The sequence below is a fragment of the Lactuca sativa genome, chromosome 7 (genome assembly GCF_002870075.4).
Source record: "Lactuca sativa cultivar Salinas chromosome 7, Lsat_Salinas_v11, whole genome shotgun sequence".
In the NCBI taxonomy this organism is placed as follows: domain Eukaryota; kingdom Viridiplantae; phylum Streptophyta; class Magnoliopsida; order Asterales; family Asteraceae; genus Lactuca; species Lactuca sativa.
In genome coordinates, this window is record NC_056629.2 from 151970892 (window position 1) to 151991600 (window position 20709).

The 20709-nt window shown below is 32.2% G+C and overlaps 1 protein-coding gene across 1 annotated transcript; it reads left to right on the forward strand.

The window, feature by feature from the left end:
- Positions 1-3329: 3329 nt before the first annotated feature.
- On the forward strand, positions 3330-5185 carry LOC111904244 (uncharacterized). Its single transcript, XM_023900026.3, has 2 exons — positions 3330-3628; positions 4078-5185. The coding sequence occupies exon 2, from the start codon at positions 4125-4127 to the stop codon at positions 5037-5039; it is 915 nt and encodes a 304-aa protein (XP_023755794.1). The 5' UTR covers positions 3330-3628; positions 4078-4124; the 3' UTR covers positions 5040-5185.
- The last annotated feature ends 15524 nt before the right edge of the window (positions 5186-20709 follow it).

Consider the following 20709-nt stretch of genomic DNA (forward strand, 5'->3'; position numbering starts at 1 on the left):
CTGCTTATCATCCACAGACTGAAGGCCATAACGGGAGGACCATTCAGACGCTTAAGGATGTTATGAGCCTGTATGATCGATTTCGATGGGAGTTAGGACTCCTACCTTCCCCTAGCTGAGTTTTCATACAACAACAATGATCACTCCAGTATCAGTGTGTCGCCGTTTAAGATTCTCTGTGGGAGGAAATCTCGTACCCCAGTCTGTTGGGGAGAGGTTGGTCACAGGGTCATGGGGAAAACTAAGGTGGTTCTTCAGACATAGCTTATTCAACAGATCAGACAGAGACTACAGACAACAGAGAGTCAACAGAAGAGTTATGCCGAGAGGCATCGATCCAAGTTGGAATTTCAGGTTGACGACATAGTTTTACTGAAGGTATCACTCTAGAAGGGTGTAATATGCTTCAGGAAGATGGGCAAGTTGGGGCCCCGATATATTGGGCCGTTTTGAGTAATTGTCAGGGTTGGCAGGGTAGCTTGTCGGTTCGATTTTCTTGATGAGTTCAGTCAAATTCACAACACCTTCCATGTTTCTCAGCTTCGGATGTGTGTGGCTGATGATTCAGCGGTTGTTCCTTTAGAAGATATTTAGGTTGATGATCGCCTAAATTATGTTGAGAGACCAGTCGCAATATTGGATAGGAAGACAAAGGCCTTATGCAATAAGGTGGTATCTTTGGTCAAGGTCCAATGGCAGCATCGGAAGGGTTTAGAATGGACTAGGGAACTCGAGGCGGAGATTCAAGAGCACTTCCCTGAGTTATTCGAGACAGCGAACTTCGAGGACAAAGTCTGATTCAAGTAGGGGAGAATTGTAACATCTCGATTCAAGTAATTTATAATTTTGACCCTTAATATATAATTGTTTGAAAATTTTGTCCCAGTGAGCCTTAAGTGAGAAACGCACCTTTTCCTAGTACGTTGGGTGTACGAGTTGGTAGGCCAAACCCTAATTTTTAGGGTTTGCACCCTATTTAAGCATCATTAACTCCCCAAGACTCCTTCCCTCATCAGAATCCAACCCCATTTTGTATCTTGTAAACCCTAATCCACCTTTGTGAGCATTTAGAGCCTTAGAGTGTGTTGTTGGTGTTCTTGAAGGAGGAGGAAGGAAGTTGATTCACCATAGAAGCTCAAGACATCTTTGTATCCAGAAGCATCTTTCCCTCAAGCTTCATTTACATGTATAAAGCTATGAACTTTTTGGTTATTTCATTAGATCTTACTAGATGTGGAGTCTTGTGCGTTTTAGCCACATAATCTTGGTCCATTTGAGTATGAACTACTCTATAGCAAATGAGTTGTCCTTTTGGACATTTTGGAGTGTTTAGAGTGATAAAAATGTGATCTTGGCCCTTCTAGTCCTTCCATGCAAAAGTTATGATGTCTTATTAAGTTAAGAAGTTAGGGTCTTAAGGTTTGAGCACTTAATAGCCATGAAAGATCATAAAGTTGGAAACTTTATGGTTTAGAACACTATTTTAGACTAGATCTAGGTTTTGGACGGAAGGACTTATTAGATTAAGCTCTTATTAGAAGGAAAGGTTAGCAGCGAAGTACGATGCGCATACTTCTGAGTATGATGCACATACTCCCTTAAGCCCCATATCCGGATTGTATGTGCGCCAAGCGTACATGCTGAGTACGTTGGGCGTACTCAGCCTCAGTCAATTCGGTTGACTTTTTGACCTTTGATTTTGACCAAGTTTGACCTAGGGGTATTTTGGGTATTTTGAACCATAGTTGAGATAAGGTCGTTGTTGGTGGTTCAAGTGATCTATAGAATTAGTATACATGTTCAACTATCTTTTCAGACTGAGAGGTGAGTTTTCTTCATTATACTTGTGGGTCGAAGGCACCAACGCCGACCTAGTAGATTGTGTATTCTAGTTTGGTTTACTTGTTATGTTATGGTGATCTATTAAGATTCACATGATTATCTGGTTGTTGTTATGTGTTTTATATGTTATATATGTCGACATAGTTTGGTGGGGTTGAGACTCTACTACCTTGTGTTGTCAGTCAACAAACCAGAGCAATGCAACCGAGTGGTTGTGGGCCAGGGGTAATCCAACCAGGAGGTTGGGGACCTAATATGTATGAGGCAATCCAACCGAAAGGTTGTAGGTCAGGGGTAATCGAACCAGGAGGTTGTGGACCCAGTATATGTTTTGTACATATGTTCTGTTGTGTGGTATTTTGGGGGATCTCACTAAGCTTTGGCTTACGGTTTAAATTTAATGTTTCAGGTATTTCAGATGATCGACGAAAAGCAAAGGCGTGATTGTGCACATCCTTCTGATTTTATGACTTTTGATTTTGGGATACTCTGATATGTGACTATTATTTTTGGAAACAATGTTTTGTAAACAATTATGGCTTTTGGTTGGATTTTAAAAATGAAAATTTTATCTTGATTTTTAGGATGTTACATGATTTTTAGGGTTTTATTTGTGATTTCAGGCCAGTTTTTTCTTCACATAATCCCACTATATAAAGATTACCATCAAATTTCAAAAGGAAGCAAATCCAAAAATGTTCTACAAGTTTGTTTAATGAAATACTAATACCCTCCATAGCCATAATAAATAAGAAAGGCGAAAGAGGATCCCATTCCCTCACGACTCTCTTAATGCAAATCTCTTTTTTCGGCACACCATTAACTAATATAGAAGCTTTATCGTAAGAGAGACATCCCTTTATCAAGTTTCTCCATTTTTCCCTCAAAGTTAATATGTTCAAGAATTGAATCCAAGTGGCTCCAATTTAAAGGATCAAACGCCTTATCAAAATCCACTTCGAAAATAATAAGAATTTACTCTTTAATCTTCTTCGCCCAATAATATAGCTCATTAATAACAATTGTACAATAAGAATGCTCCTATAAGACGATTGCTCCAGGCTAATGACCTTTCACAAAACCTTCTTAAGCCATAAAGCAAGAAGTTTAGAAGGTATTTTATACATACAACCAATTTAGATTAACTGGCCAATATAATCATTAAAACATAAAGGATCAAGCTTTTTGGGATTAAAGAAATAAAAAAGGCATTACAACCATTACTTATTTGTACCTCATTTTCCCTTAAAATAGTGTCAAAACTATTTATTTGCTAAAATACATGAAATCAAAACCATATTATTGTTTACTTGGTTATACATTAGCAATTATAGCAAAGATAATGACAACAACGAGGACTTTTTAAGTTTCTAAACTACTTTTCTAAAAAGATTTTTAATTATTAAAATCAAAAACCACTTTTATTAAATAAGATTTTGCCAAAACGCAAGAAAGTCACAAATAAAGAACAAACTCGTGACTGAGGCAACTATTTATATGGTTAAATGCAACAACTCTCAAAAGCCTTTTCTTCACTCCCACCATTATTGAACTTCCATTTCTTTTTGCTTTGTAGATCCACCCCCACAACACACACACAAACACAATTAATGGCGTATGTGAGAGAGAATCAGATTCTCTGTGTTTGAAATTACACAGCTAACACAAGCAAAGGTCCTCTTACTGTTTAAGCTTCCCGTACCACACTCAAATGTAGAACGAACTTTTGACTTTAAGAAATCTACGAACAAGTTTTTTCATATTGATTCGAAGCTTCAATCTCCAGGTATTTATCCATCTTCTTCGATTGTTGTTTTTGGTAGTGTTAGAGTTGAGCTTCATTTGCTCGTGTTCAATCGATTAATTTGATCTGTGTTTTTTGTTCGTAAACTGTTCGAGGGCAGATTTTGATTCTCGAAGTTGATTTGTTTGCAGAAAACTTTCTTATTTTGTCAGCGGTTTTACTTGAATTTTGTTAATTAGTTGCTAATTATTGACGGATTTAGGGTTTTTCCTTTCTTCCTTATTACGACTTCCTAGTTTTTCGTGTATTCATCGCTATTTCCTTCCTTTCCCCAAATTTGGGAAATATTAAACGTTAAATTTTTCCACTTCGATTCAATTTTGGATCAAATGATAGTTTAATTACTAATTAAATACTTGAAGTAAGTAGCAATCTCTATACTGTTTTACTCTCTTCATCCCAGATTTTTAGGGTTTCATTTGTTGTTTCAGGTCAGTCTGTTCTTCACTTAATCCCACTACAATCATCAAATTTCAATATGTATAGACCCTCGCCTGTTCGAAACCCGAGGTCAAAAGGAATCAAATCCAAAAATGTCCTGCAAATTTGTTTGTTGCTCGCTGTTTGCTTCTGGTTGATCTTCCAAGTGAAACGATCCCATGAAAAGAAGAAAGAGTTTGACAACACAAAAATCTCGTTAAGCACCAGTAAACAAAGTAATGATGAAATCGCTAAACTTGGAAGAAAAGATCTCCAACCTAAATTTGAAAAGATCGAAGAGGAAGCTGAAACGCAAACTGAACAAGATGAAGAAAAGACCGATGAGGGAAAAGAAGATGAAATCGATGAAAATGAACAAGAAAAGTCAGAAGCGGAAGAAATAGAAGAAGTCATTGATGAAGAAAGTCAAAGTCAAACTGAAACTGAAACTGAAACTGAAACTGGTGATTCTGTAGAAGATCATGAACCAGAAGAAGAAGAAGATGGAGCTTCAACACATACACATGAAGGACGTGAAGAACACTACAAAGCAGATGATGCTTCTAGTGCAGTAGTTACTCATCTTTCTACTGAAAATACAACAAATGAAGAAATCTCAAATGGTGAAACTTTCAATAATAATGGAACCCATGAAAATGGACCTCCTTCAAGCACCAAAATCATGGATTCAGATTCTACAGAAGCTGTAAATGTCACAGTGGAGGGATTTGCTCCTGATTCAAGTTATGTGAAGTCTGATGAATTGAATAGTAGTAATGAAGTTGAAAGCGATGAAGGTGAAGGTGAAGGTGAAGGTGAGAATTTGGAGGGTAATGATGTAATTTTGGATCCAGATGAAGTGGAAAATGAGACACATTTAGAAGAGAAAGAGGTTCGGATGGATTTAGACACGTTGCCTGAGATTGAAACAGAAGGTGGAAACAGTGAAGATACTGCTGCAGAAAGAAGATAAAAAAAAAATAAAAATAAAAAAAGATTTATTTTGTGTTGATTTTTGAAGTTGTAATTGTTGTTTTGTTTCTACGTATCATGTTTTGCTTCAGAACTTGAAGTTGTAGTCCATATTAATTTATTAATTGCCTTTGATCTTTGTATAAATTCGGTTTGAAATGTCAATTTTTTTGTTTATTTAAACATTAGAGACTTATTCCATTGATGGATGACACTTGGAAAAAAATTCTGTTAATAATCCTTTGTTGTAAAACAATTTTAAAAAGATTTTAAAAAAGTCATAAAAATCTTCTGAAATCGTTGTAAAAAACTAAAAAAGTTTTTAAATGGTTAGGTGTTTGTTTTTCTTTTTAAATCAATTTTTTGATTTTTAACTTTTTCAAAAAGTTAAAAAGGTCAAAGTTGTTTGGCAAATGGAAAAATGACTTTTAAAATCAACTTTTCCCAAAAACATAAAAACTAGCATTTGCAAAAGTCAAACAGCCATGACTTTTTGTATTTTTTTGAACTTTTAAGGCTGCAAACGAAATCTCAAACATTTTTTAAACATTTTTTTAAAAAAAAAAAAAGATCTTTTACAAAAAGGATTTTTCTCTTTAAAAGGAATCCCAAACAATTGAGCTTTTTAGAATGTCATGTTACAACCTAAAAAAATAGAGTAAATTACATGAATGGTCCCTATGGTTTGGGATAATTTGCGGGTTTGGTCCCTAACTTATTTTTTTAACTCGGAAGGTCGTTACTATTTGTTTTTGTTAATCATTTGGTCTCTACTTTGTTTTTGTTACACACTTGGTCTCTATCTTACCTAAAAAATTTATTATTTAAATAAAGACAAATGGTAGGGATGTCAAAAAGTCCCGTGGGACCCCGTCCCGTTTGGGGGAATTTTTTAAAAAAAATCGGGAGCGGGGACGGGGGCGGGGGCAAGGTTAACCCCCATTTTAATTTTGGGGGCGGGGGCGGGGGTAGGCAATCCCGTCCTGAAACCCCCACGGGGACCCCGTTAATAAATTAAACATATATTTACATATATTAATTATGTAAACATAATAGACAATAACATGATTTTGATCTTCCAAAATTCATCAAAAAATATGTTTTTAAGTTGTTAGTATAATGTTTTTAAGATGCCATAACTTTTTTATTTTTAACATGTAAGATTCGGCTATAAATAATTATTTGTTACCTAAAAAATAGTTTCTTTTAACCTAGATAACAACTTTTTTTAGCAAAAAAAATAGGCAGCTCAAAATCAATCGGGGGCGGGGGCGGGGATAATAAAGGGGATTCGGGGGGCGGGGGCGGGGGTAGGAAGGCTGAACATTTCGGGGGCGGGGGCGGGGACGGGGGAACCGGGAAATTTCGGGGGCGGGGGCGGGGAATGCACTCCCCGTCCCATTTGCCCCCGTTGACATCCCTAACAAATGGTGAGGTAGGTAACGTAATATGAGGGGTGGGATTGGAGGTGTTTATTTAAATAAATTTAAAAAATTAAGAGGAAAATAGTCCTTTTAGGTAAGACAATAATCAATTGCTTAACAAAAACAAATAGTAGGTATATTCCGAGTTAAAAAAATAAGTTAACGATCAAACGCATAAATTACCCTAAACCATAAGGGCCAATCGTGTAATTTACTCAAAAAAAAAATAGTCAGAAAATAAGTGTGTGAATCATAATCTTAAACCTCAAAGTATATGAACTTGGCATTAGTGCTGTGATATCTTAAGATTAAACAATAAATCCAAATTATAAACATCTACATCAATTTCGATCAGCAAATACTATGTTAGATCGAACTTAACGATCATAATTTTTTGTTTTATCCATCAACCAATTCCAATAATTTAGATTGATTCATTTGTCGATTCTTTGAAACATAATAACATCAACATTCAACGATGGAATCTATGCATAAAATTTGTTTGCAATTGGATGAAAATAAGAGACTATAGAAAGAAAACTGACTGGTGGTTTTCATTAAAATGTCATATAAAACAAACCGGCCACCGTCCCAACGCTTTCACTCTCCGCCTCTTTCTGTCACTCTTGGGGTGCTCCGTCAACACTCACGAGTCACGACGATAGAGTTGGAGAAGTGGGCTGTTTTTTAACTTTTCAATTGGGCCACTATTTGAACAAGTTTTGTGGCCCATCGTTTCTCTAAAAAAGTTCAAATCCTTTTGTATTTAATTTAATATTATATGTTATTTGGATGAATGAAATTATTTATCTTTAAATTTTTTACTATCTTTTATTTTAATTTAGTATGTGTTCTAATTAATATAGTTTTTCATTTACCTACAAGTCAACATATATACTATTTGAAATAGAATTGTGCTTTCTACAATGAGTTTTCATTTTGAGGTTTATAAGATTATATACATGCCATCTATATAAGATTATATAAAGTCCATGTAGATAATGAGTAAGATTATGGGTGTGTTTGGTAAAAGTAGTTTTTAGCTAGAAGCGGGTAGCGGTTAGCTGGTAACGGGTAGATGGTAGAGTGTAGCAGGTAGCTGGTAGCGGGAAGCTGTAGCTTTTATTTGTTATATGAATGTTTGGCAAAATTACCTGGAGGCTTTTAAAATATATAGAATTACATAAAAGCACAATTGATTAAAAATAAATAAATATATAAATATATTTTTAAGGGTAGTTATGGAAATTGATTTCAAAAGCTCATGAGCGTTTTGTTAAACGCTACATAAAGTAGCTTTTAGAATCGGAGCGTTTTGTTAAAACTAAAAGTTAAATGCTCGTACTGCCAAATGAAGCTTTTTTTTAGACTAGAGCGTTTTATCAAAAGCTAAAAGCTAGAAGCTCCCAAACGCTTCCAAAAGCTCCGTGCCAAACACGCCCTATATACATACCATCTATATTCTGTATAAGATTATATAAATTCCTGAGGATAATGAAAAGTAATTTTTGGAAGGTATATGTTATTCTAGGAAGTATATATCACTTCATGTAACTTAATGAAAACTGATAATTTTTTAATACATATTAATTGTTAAAGTCATTATGAGTTTTTTCAATTATGGATCAACATAAAATATAATTCTTAAAACACAAAAAATAAAAAAATCAAGATATTAAAGTTGTATGTATATTGCCCTTGATAAAATTTAATATTAAGATTTTTTTGTAAATAGAAACTTTTGTATTAAATCATCTTCATTATCATGCCACCTTTTACAAAATTTACATGATAGAGTTTTTGAAAAGGGTATCTTATTTGAACCTCTAATTATATGATATATATGTAAGGTTGAGCAAATTTCAACCTGGAAACCTAAAAATCGACAATACATAAACCAAAAAAATCAAAACCACGCAACGGAAATCGACAGTTTAGGTATGAATTTTTCAAAAACTGAAAATTTCAGTTTAGACTCGGTCTTGGAAATTTCAAAAATCGAAAAAACAAAGACAGACTAAACCTATTAAATTATATAATATTATACATATTATATATATATTTTATTATCAAGTTGTGAAAACTAAACACAAGTACTAAGTTGTCTAGATGGTTAAGGCGTTGAACACTTAAAGCAGATGCCCGAGGTTTAAATCTTGGATTTAACATGGAGGGTTTTATTTTGTTTGTTGCTTGTTCTATATCCCTCCGAAATTGTTTCTTTTAATTCCCAAACTTGTCCCGGTCTGACAAACATGAAACATAACTTCTATTAATCTCTTATATAATCAACACCAACTTATCAATGCTCAGCAAGCTACAGTTTCAAATAGGTTTGGGTTTAAACCCAAATACAAGAAATCGAACCCATCGGTTTGGGTTTAGGATTTGGTTTTAAATATTTGAAAACCGATATCATCATTTTGGGTACGATTTTGGGTCCAAACCGACCCATGCGAAGGCCTAGACTATGTGTGTTCATAAGGCACATACACACACCCATACACTCATACATGTCTCATCACTATGAGTTTATTTACAAATACCTTTTTCGAAATGACCATCATCATGATTGGAAATAGTAGCTTTTTATACTTGATTTGATGGATGGAGACAAATCTATAAAAGTCGATAGCTATAATAAGAAAATCGATATTAACAAAATCTTCATCGCTTTGCTTATATGACATGTTAATTATACCAACATCCAATATTTAATATTTTTTAGAAATCAAATATCATCATACATTTTATTCCTACTAATCTTCATACACATTATATCAAAACAAATGTTAAAATCAAAAAATGAATTAATATAGAGAATCGAAAGATTCTACATGTCATAATTTTTTACGAGTATGAAAGTGGATAGAAACAAAATATAGAAGAGTAATAATTTTTCCATATTTTTTTTATCTCTAATCATATAATTAAAGTTTATATTATCGCATTACTTTTATAATCATATTGTAATAATCATAAAAACATAACAATCAACTAAAATAAAATCAGTTTTTTTTTATTAAAAAAATAGTTTCATATGATGAATATTGTTGGACCATCTTATATCTAAGGGCAATTATTCTTGTGTACCAAAATAATGATGGTTTATCATGTAGTACTTTAATCATCCGAGAGTCTAAAAATCATTCTCAATATACTACTCAACGACTCTAGTTCAATGATCAATTTTTATGTTTTTTCGATAACCCCAACTTAAACATACTCATCTCCTCTTTTTGGGAGCTTTAACTCGAGCAACCAAAATTTCTTGTGTTGCCTACGCTTATGCACGTCTAACTATGTTCTTCAACCCTACTAAACAGTGCTAAATCCATCAATCATACGGCCCCCAAACGGGTTATCTCACGTACGACCCGTAGGTATCGTAATAAAATAACACCTATCAAAATTTGGCGATGGAGGATCGCCTCACCTAATACGCCCACACGCCTAATCCCTAGCGTGAAATCTTCGTATGTTTGTGATTATTCTGGTTTTCCTAACCATACTAAACGGTGATATATATATATATATATATATATATATATATATATATATATATATATATATATATATATATATATATATATATATATATATATATATGTGTGTGTGTGTGTGTGTGTGTGTGATTATTCTTATATTCCTAACTCTTTTCTTGCAACATTATTTAATGACTTTTTCATATATGTTCATTTATGTTTGTTTTTGATTTGAAAGTTTATGTTCATTTATTTAGGTATTGTTCTTAATTTGAATATTTATGTTTCCGTATGTTTGTTTATATTCATATGTGTTTGTTTATGTTCAATTATATTCGTTTGTTTATGTTCGTTTTTTGGTCTGTTAATTTAAACAAATGAACATGAACAAATTCTTATTTGTGGCCGGTTGGTTTGTTTACACTTGACCATTCTCGTTTCCTTGACTTTTTTCATGTCAACGTTGTAGATTTTTTTTTGTTCGTTATTTCTTGTTTTGTATTTTGTGCTTGCTGTTTTTCTATTTGAAGCTACAAGTGGTCATTTGATTTATGGTAGTGCTTTGAATCTGCAACAACTAATGGTAATATGGTATTGCTTTGAATCCGTGATCCTATTTCCACCGCCCTTGAACTTGAAGCTACAAGTGTTATCTTTATATTATAATGCTTTAAATCCACTTGTATCAATGGTTCAAAGAATCATTGAGAGGCTCTCACTGAATCAAAGGTGAAAATTTAATAAATCAATCTGACTTTTTTTTACTCTCTCTCTCTCTCTCTCTCTTTCTCTCTCTCTCTCTCTCTCTCTCTCTCTCTCTCTCTCTCTATATATATATATATATATATATATATATTAGTTTTAATCAGTTAATATATTTAATTAAATACAAAAAATAAAATTGAGTGATTTCTAGAGAAATTTATACCACCAAATAGTATTTGTCTGACATTTTAAAATTTACAAAATATCAAATATGAAAAACATTTTGGTCATATAATATTTTATGGTTTATTTATTTATTTATTATAATTAATTAATGTTATTTTCGAAAATATAATATATACTTAAAATTTGATAAGTTATATGAAGTGATTTCATATGTTATATGGGACATGTTCATTGTGGAATCGTGTTGCAGACCAGACCAATTATGTATATTCTATATACGTTTAGTGTGTTTAGAACATGTTCATCGTGTTCTGGAAAAATTCATCGTGGTCTAAACTGTTATTTCCTAATCCAAACACACTTTTCCATCACATACATGCCACATTTCCTCGTTACCAATGCAAAATAAGACTAAGTATTGACGATTATTCAACATCTATGTATTTTTACCTTAGTTAAACGCATTCCGGACCAGTAATGCATGTTTTGCACATGACTATTGTATACCGGACATGTTTTTCCTAATCAAGATTACGATTTTACATTATTTATATCGGTAAAATATAAACAAAAGATATAAGTAGAGAGAACATACACACAACACCACAACCCCTTCATCATCCGAAACCATTTTCATGAATAAGCCGAGGGTCCGAAATTCTATATGTACCAAGATCTTGTGGGTATCATATTCCGATGAAAAAAATGTATGTATATGGGGACTATTAAATTTGGGTAGGTGATGATGGATATCAACTTTGTTGGATCCAAATGACCTATACCAAATAAATCGATTGTTTCTCAAAACACCAAAATAAACATTCTTTTATGTTATTTCCTTTATATTTAGTTCATATTTTTAGTATCCCTAAAATCAAATATCTGAAAGTTCAACGTTAAATTAAAGACATATTTGGAAAACTAACTGAAAAATCTAGTTTTTAATAAATTAACTTGTTAATAAATTATCTAAAACTAATTTATCTATAAAGCAGTTTATAATTACTTTATAAGATACAATAAACTATTTATGTAGTTTTACGAAAGATTAAATTACAATAAACAAATTTATAAACTGTCTTGTTTTTACCTAAGAATACTTACAACGCATACACCATTACTGTACAATTTCCTTTACAATTTGCTACCAAAAACATCAAGTTATAATTAGTAATTATATTTAAAGATCATTAGCAATTGAATTATATATTTCAAGTAAAAAAATATGCTTTAAAACATCATCCTTTCTTATTAATGAAGGTTTATTATACCATTTGTCATTTTATCAAAGCTTTTGTCACTTGTCTAATTATGAGATTTTTTAATTATTTAAATTTCACATTTCATTATATGGTATCTTTATTTTTTTTATTAACCAATAACCAATTCAATTAATTAATGAGTCTACTATTCTATATGTAAAGTAATTATTCTATTAAAATGTTTATTAATTTACAAATATATTTGAATTCAAATGGATGTTCTAATGACACAATTAATGTCGTGTATTTGATGATGAACTCAAAACATACATTTAATTTTTTGGACTTTTAATTTGAATTCTAACAAAATTATTATTTATTCAAACTTTATAAATAAATATGTGTGTATAATACATCTTTATCTCTACCCTAATAAATGAAAAAATGTCATATTTAAAATTTTTGATTCATAACAACTATTTACAATATGTCAATAATTTTTTTATTAGTATAGATTCAATAATAATATTTATTCATCATTTCGTTTGTATTTATTTCGAAAGTTAATTTAAAAAATATTTAATGTTTATATCTTAATTTTCAACATCATTATTTAAAATATGTCAATAGTTTTTTATTAGTATAGATTGAATTACTTACTTAATCATTATATCATTCGCATTTATGTAAAAGTGTTTTTTCAAAAAAAATATATTTAATATTTATACATTGATATTAAACTTTCATTTCTTAATAAATCTGTATAGTACATGGGTCTCACACCAAGTTTATATATCGTATTAAGATCTACAAACCATGTGCAAACTTTATACGAGCCGATTCGATATCATATCAAATCCAAAATCATGAATATTATTGTAAATAACTGTACATGCATTAATCACCCAAAAATAACTCAACCTAAATGTTTTCTTTTACTTATTATTTTGGTTTTGTATCTTTCTAGCTTATTTAAAGAATTCAAAAAACTTGCATATAAATAAACAAGTTATTTTCGAGTTGAAATTATCAACCCTAACCTACCCGTTTAGTTTTCGTGTCGTGTCGTGTCAACCCGTTTATTTAAACGAGTTGAAATATCTTACCCAAACCCGTTTATTTAGTCTTGACTTCGTGTCGGGTTTCGTGTCATGTCAATTTTTACCACCTCTAATATATATATATATATATATATATATATATATATATATATATATATATATATATATATATATATATATATATATATATATATATATATATATATTATAGTTGAAAATGAAAATTATGTAAGAGGAAGATAATGGTGAAATTTATAAAAATGTTAGAAGTAAATCAAGTTAAGAGTTGAATGTTAAGAACTTTGGACAATTACAAAGTATATAAGATATAAAATGACTTACTATAGTGAATTCTAGTATATATATATATATATATATATATATATATATATATATATATATATATATGCTTAGGTTATTCTATTCAAAGTAATTTTTGTGTTATTGTATGCATAAATGTGGATCAATCAAATTTACTTATTTTAAAAAAGTGATTAATATATATTATTGAATTAAATATAATTGAAAAATATCATATTAATTAATTACAAAGTTAATTTAGTTAATTAATATAGATTTAATAAAGAAAAATTGCATTTTTTAAGCGATCATAGATTCTATTGATTTTAAAAATCCGATTTTACGAATTATAATTCTCTTAATTCAGACATTCTGACAGAATATGTTTATAAGTATATTCAAAAATAAAAATATTCTTGAACCATAAATAATAAAAATATTCTTGAACCTATTTCTTGATTATGAATTTAAAAACTTCTTATAGAATAACAAATTCTTGAACAATCATTTGAAAAATAAAAACAAAAAACACATTATTTCTTATATAATTTGGGTAATAATTGTTAAAAATTACATTTATTGTTAAAGAATAAAACTAAAAAAAATTTCAAAACGGGAAAGAAAACATCAAAAAACAACGACTAATACATTCTAAAAGAATAATGTGGTCCGTTTCAATTTTGTGATCCGTTCTTCAAGCATCAACTTCTGTGATTCCAACAAAATTGGAATTCGTGATTCTATTCCAACAGAACTGGAATTCGTGATTCCAATCCAATAGAATTGGAATCTCACCAATATCATCCATTGAATCATCTACATAAACATACTTGATACCTTTTCAGAATTCAACATTGTCAAGATTCTGCACTGTCCACATCAATGAAGTGTTAAATCAGAAAAAAAAAAATTGAAATATTAATTAATTCATAAGATACAGCCAAAAAACTGCTCATTCTGATATGTATATTAGTCCAAAATAAAATTAAACCACTAAAGGATGTCATCTGTGAATTAAAAATAAAAAAAATCAAATCCTTAGTTTCAAAAATTAAACCAAAACCAAAGTTATACACAAAAAACTTATACCCAATCACACACAAAGGAAATATTAAAACCACACACAAAAAGAAAAAAAAATTGAATCACTTATGTGCTTCTTCTTCTTCTTCTACGTTTTATATCAAACGATCAAACCAAACACATATTCTTTCCTTTGATTTCTATCAAACATTCAAACAAAAACAAAAAGGGAAAAGAACCTGTTAACGAACGAAAGCAACACCCCATCCTTCCCTCTTCCCCTATTGAACATCGAAACCTAACACACCAAAAATAAACCTTATCGATCACTATCAAACATCAAATAAAAAAAATAAATGAATCAAAATGATTACCTGTTGCTGCTTCATCCTTACCCTTCAATCCAACTATTTCCCAATCCCTTCGTGTTTATTTTCGATTAAACCAGGAGAAGAGCAGCAAAGAACAGCCCCACCAAATCCTCGATCTGAAAACCCTTGAATCTACATAACTTGTTCTGGACTACATGTAAACAATCGTAATTCACAGAAAGGAACCACAATTTTTGTTGGGAAAGCGAAACCCTTACCTGCAGAAGTTGGCGGATGTGAAGGCGTGAATGGAGAAGTTGTCGGGGGTAGCGGGGAAGCCAGCGACGGAGACAGTGCAATTTAGAGGGTGGCGAAGACCAAAATTTGGAGATGGAGGAGAAACGAGTGGGAAGGAGAAAGAATGGAGGGCCGAAGATTCGTTTTTTAGGGCAATAAAAGACGCGGATTCTTGAATCTCCTTCCCTTTTCGCCCATCGCACCACCATTTTCGGCTTGGACTGCCACCGAACATCTTCCAGGGGATGGTATCACTTCGATCAAACCAACTCTCGCACCCATCACTTTTTCTTACATGGAAATCTCAATCGACAAAAGAAAGGAGGGATGAAGACGAAAAGAAATTAGGTTAAAAGTGAATGTTAGCATGATTACAAGGACTATTTGTTAAAGCTATGTATCAAATTACTAAAATATCCTTATTTATTTATTTAATTATTTAAATTTTTATTTAACTTTGATTGGCCCACATTTATACATACAACAACACAATAATTAGTTAGAATACCTGAACCAATATATATATATATATATATATATATATATATATATATATATATATATATATATATATATATATATATATATATATATATATATATATCTTTAGTTACAACGTTATATGATGACTATATTCATTTATGATTGTTCTTGATTTGAAAGTTATGTTCTTTTATTTAGGTATGATTCTTGATTTGAGTGTGTGCTTTTTTTTTCTGTTAGTTTATGTTCATTTATATTTGTTTGTTTATTATTACACCACACCCTTCTCATTTCCTTTCATGTCAACGTTGTAGATTTCATTTCATTCCTTATTTCTTTGTTTTGATTTTCTGTTTGCTATTTTTCTATTTGAAGCTACAAGTGGTATTTTGATTTATGGTAGTGCATTGAGTCTACTGCTAATGGTATTGCTTTGAATCCGAGATCCTATAGATGTTTTATTTTTTTATGATATGCTTTAAATCCACTTGTATTAGAAGAACATGAAATGCTTACCTATTTTGTGTGTAGGTGTGAGCAACTGAGGATAGAGAATGGTTCATATTTTCCTTGGAGCTGAATGGTTCAAAGAAACATTGAGAGGCTTTGACTGAATCAAAGGTAAAAAAAATTAATAAATCAATATGTGATTTTTTCTCTCTCTCTCTCTCTCTCTCTCCCTCTCTCTCTCTCTCTATATATATATATATATATATATATATATATATATATATATATATATATATATATTGTAAGGTCAAACCTTGAAATATGATGATGTTTGAAGTCTTTCAGCATCAGCGTATAACTCAGCATCAGCATCAGCATCATATTAGCTCAGCATATATATAGCTTTATTCAGTACGTTGTAACAGATCTTATATTTATCTTGTTTCCTTAGATATCATAGTTTAGTTAGCTGTATATCCCTCATTTGTAGGGATTGTCTAGAATAGATGTATATATTCTTTTGTATCGGTTTGTGTTGAGGTATGTCTTTCACAAACCCTAATAGCCGCTTTGTGCATACGATAATCTCTTTGTGAGATTATCTTTCTTAGTGAAAGTTTTTCTTTGTGAAACCCTATTGTTCTTATTTACTGTCATTGTTTGATAAATTGATTGATCTAAGGTCTTTTCAATTGGTATCAGAGCAGGTTTCTTTTATCAAACAAATGGCTTCATCTTCTTCTTCGTCAAACTCATCAAATCATCCTTCCGCTAAAATTCCTCCTTTTGATGAAACAAATTTTGCTATGTGGAAAATAAAGGCTCTATATGCTTTAGAGTCGGTAGATGAAGACATGTTGGACATCGTCGAAAAGGATCCATACGTTCTGATGTATCAACCTCTGAAAAATAACGTTCCTGATGGTGCTATGAAGAAAACACCTAGAGAAAACTGGACGGCAGATGACAAAAGAAAAAATGGTCTGGATGTTCGTGCTCGGGCTGCAATCAGCTACGCTTTGCCATACAATATCTTTGGGCTGGTTCAGAATTGCATCTCAGCAAAAGAGATGATGGATACACTGACTGTATCTTTTGAAGGCACTGAAGAAGTCAAGGCTACTCAAATAAATGACCTAAACAGAAGGTATGAACACTTTTTTGCAAAGAAAGGTGAAACCTTGACTCAAACCTTTAACAGGTTCAATACTCTTGTTAATGATTTGTGGAGACTAGATCAGCTGAAGCATAGAACTGTTCTAGTGCAAAAGTTTTTGGATTCTCTGGGTGCAGGTTGGGAGAACCATGTTGATGTGCTGAAAAACAGTGAGAAGATCAACACTATGGACTTACAAAGTCTCTATGGAAACCTTCGATACTATGAGGAATCCAAGCTTCAGAGAAAGGAGCTGATGAAGGATTCTCAGCGAGAATCATCTGTAGCCTTGTTCTCAAACAAAAAGCTAGTGTCAGAGTCAGACATTGAAAACCATTCAGACACTGATTCCTCTAAAAGTGACACTGATGATCTTGAAAAGGTTGTAGCTAGTGCGGCTTTGATTGTAAAGACTTTTGAGAAATCAGGCCGAAACTTCTCAAAGTTTCAGAAGAAGATGGGTGGAAATTTTTCAAAAAGATCAGAAGCTGATAAAAAGCATGGTACTGATAAGAAAGGGAAAGCTCAGTGCTTTAACTGTGGGAGCACTAATCATTTTGCAAAAGAATGCAAACAAAGAACCCAAGGCTCGGATGAATATTGGAAGCAGAAGTACAACAAGCTGATTGAGAAACTGAAAGCAGAGAACTTGGAACATAAAATTCTTGTTGCTGAAGAAGAAAAATGGAAGACTGATGAGGAGTCATCAGATGATGAAGTCAAGTGTCTGATGGTCAAGATAGAAGACACTGATGATTCTGAAAAAGGCACAAGTACATTTGATGCTGATATGTCTGATGCAGTTGAAAATTCCAGGAAGCACAACACTGATTCTCCTTCAATGTATCAGGTTAAAAACTTTGTTTCCTATTCAATGAATGAAAAATCAAAATGTTTGAGTATTTGGGTGTTCTTAATTCTAAGAAGAATCAAACAATAAGAGATTTGAAAAATCAACTTGATCTTCTTAAAACTGAAATATCCATAAAAAATAACACCATTGATACCACTCAAGAAAATCTTAGAATCACTAGTTTGTCAAACTCATCTTTATCTGCTGAAATTGATAATGTTAAAGATCTTTTGATTAAACAACAAACTGTGCTTCAAATCTGGGCAAAATCTCACAAAAATGCTAATTATATTATTTCTGCTCAAATTCCACATTCATGTGAGAAAATTCTTGGGGGTAATTTTGCAGAAGCTGAGAAGGTTTTTAAATCACAAGAAAAGGAATCTGAATTTTATTCCATGAATGAGATAAAAAATAATTTCAAAAACAAGTTTGTCAGTAACTCTTTTATTAATCAAAGTCTTGTTGATGAATATTATGTTACTAACTCTAATGGTGTCACTGAGTGTGATGTTGAAATTACCGGAATTGATCCAACCTCTTACCTTGCACATCTTGTGAGACCAACTCCTCTCACTGAGAATATTATTGTCTTCCTTATCTCAAATGGAGTATTTCATGCTGTTCATGAACAACTTAAGCATTTTCCTGATTGCAGTGCTTTTGTGAATAAGTCCAAATCAGATACTGATGTCAGCTCCTCATCTATCACTGATCATAATTTATCTGACACTGACCTCAGTAGTGATTCAATTATAAACAAAAGGACTCAAAGTTCACTTGGTGAATCTTATAAGTCTAAATGTGTTAAGTCTAGAAATATGCTCACCAAGAAGAACTTTGGTACTCGAATTTGTTACAGATGTGGTGACACTTCTCATAAGATCAGTGATTGTTCATTTGATGAAACATCCTTAAGAGCTGATAATATTAAAGTTAGAAATGAAAAATGGATTCTTAAGTCAAATTCTTTAAACTGTCTTCCCAAAGAGTGTCATAACTTATTATCAAATAACTTTGTGAATGACCCATCTTCGAATGGGTCAGTGTGTTCTAACTAGTTTTTCAGCACTGCAGGGTCAGGAGCATCTTTGGTACTTAGATAGTGGTTGCTCAAGACACATGACAGGATCCAAGTCTCTCCTGGAAGATTATGTCAAGAAATCTGGTCCTGCAGTAACATACGGAGACAATGGAAATGGGTTCACTAAAGGATATGGAAATATCAAGTGCAATAATGTGGTTTTTCAAAACGTTTCATATGTAAAGGGTCTCAAACACAATCTTATCTCCATCAGCCAATTGTGTGATGCTGATTATGAAGTTCACTATATAAAGAAGGAAGGAAGAGTTGTCAACACTGACAAGAACATTGTACTTTCAGCAAGTAGAAAAGATGATATATATGTTCTTGATATGTTTTCAAGTGACAAAGGCGCTAATGCAATGCTTCTTTACAAAGTCTCAAGCCAATCTCAGCTGGATTTGGCACAAAAGGTTCTCTCATTTGAACTTTAAGAATCTATCCAAAATATCCAATCAAGATCTTGTTAGAGGTCTCCCAAAATTCAGCGTTGTAAAAGACAAGATGTGCTCAGCGTGTGAACAAGGAAAACAAATCAAGTCATCATTCAAACCCAAATCATGTTCCAGCATATCTGTTCCTCTTCATTTACTACACATAGACTTGTTTGGACCTATTCCTGTTCGTTCTCAAGGAGGAAATAAGTATACTCTAGTGGTTGTGGATGAGTTCACTCGATTTACATGGGTTGTTTTTCTGAAGAAGAAAAGTCATGTTGCACAGGAAATTATCTCACTGATTCGTAGAAATGAGACACTGACGGTCTCAAAGTTAAGCAGCTAAGAAGTGATCATGGCACTGAGTTCCGGAATTCAACTCTTGAAGAATTTTGTGATCATAAAGGCATTGGGCAAAACTTCTCAGCTCCTCGCACTCCTCAACAAAATGGAGTAGCTGAACGAAGAAATAGAACACTAATTGAGGCAGGAGGACCTTAATGATTCATGCTGGTCATCCTATGTCGTTTTCGGCTGAAGCTGTTAATACAGCATGCTATACTCAAAATCGATCTCTAATTCACAGGATTCACAAGAAGACACCATATGAAATGCTGAAAGGTCGAAAGCCAGACGTATCCTTCTTTCATGTGTTCGGATGTATTTGTTATATTCTTAATCAGCATGACCCAAGATCAAAATTTGAACCTAAGGCTGACAAAGGTATTTTTGTTGGGTACTCATCTATTTCAAAGGCTTTTCGTGTTTTTCATGTGAACAGGCAATGCATTGAAGAATCCATTCATGTGAAGTTTGATGAGGAATCATACACTGATGAAAAAGTCACTCATTCTTCCTCTATTTTTCAAGAGCTTCTCTCTTGTCCATATGATGAAGTTTCTCATGCTGAAGATGAAGCTACTATTTTTGATTCTATTATTCCAGTTCAAAGTTCCTTGAATCAAGATACTGCAGCTAGATCATCAAATAATTTGTCAGGTGCTAATGAAACCCTTGAAGCTGAAGATTCTCCTGCAACTGATGTTCCTCTCAGTAATAACTCGTCAGTGTCAAATCCATTAGAATCAGCATCAGTTTTTGAACATCGATATCACCCTGTTGATCAAATTATTGGGGATATTCATGATGGTGTCCGAACCAGATCTCTTGTATCTAATAATTTTTGCATGTATGTTAATTTTGTTTCAATGATC

Coding starts and splice junctions, on each gene's coding strand:
- LOC111904244 (XM_023900026.3), top strand. CDS start 4,125: ATGTATAGACCCTCGCCTGTTCGAAACCCGAGGTCAAAAGGAATCAAA.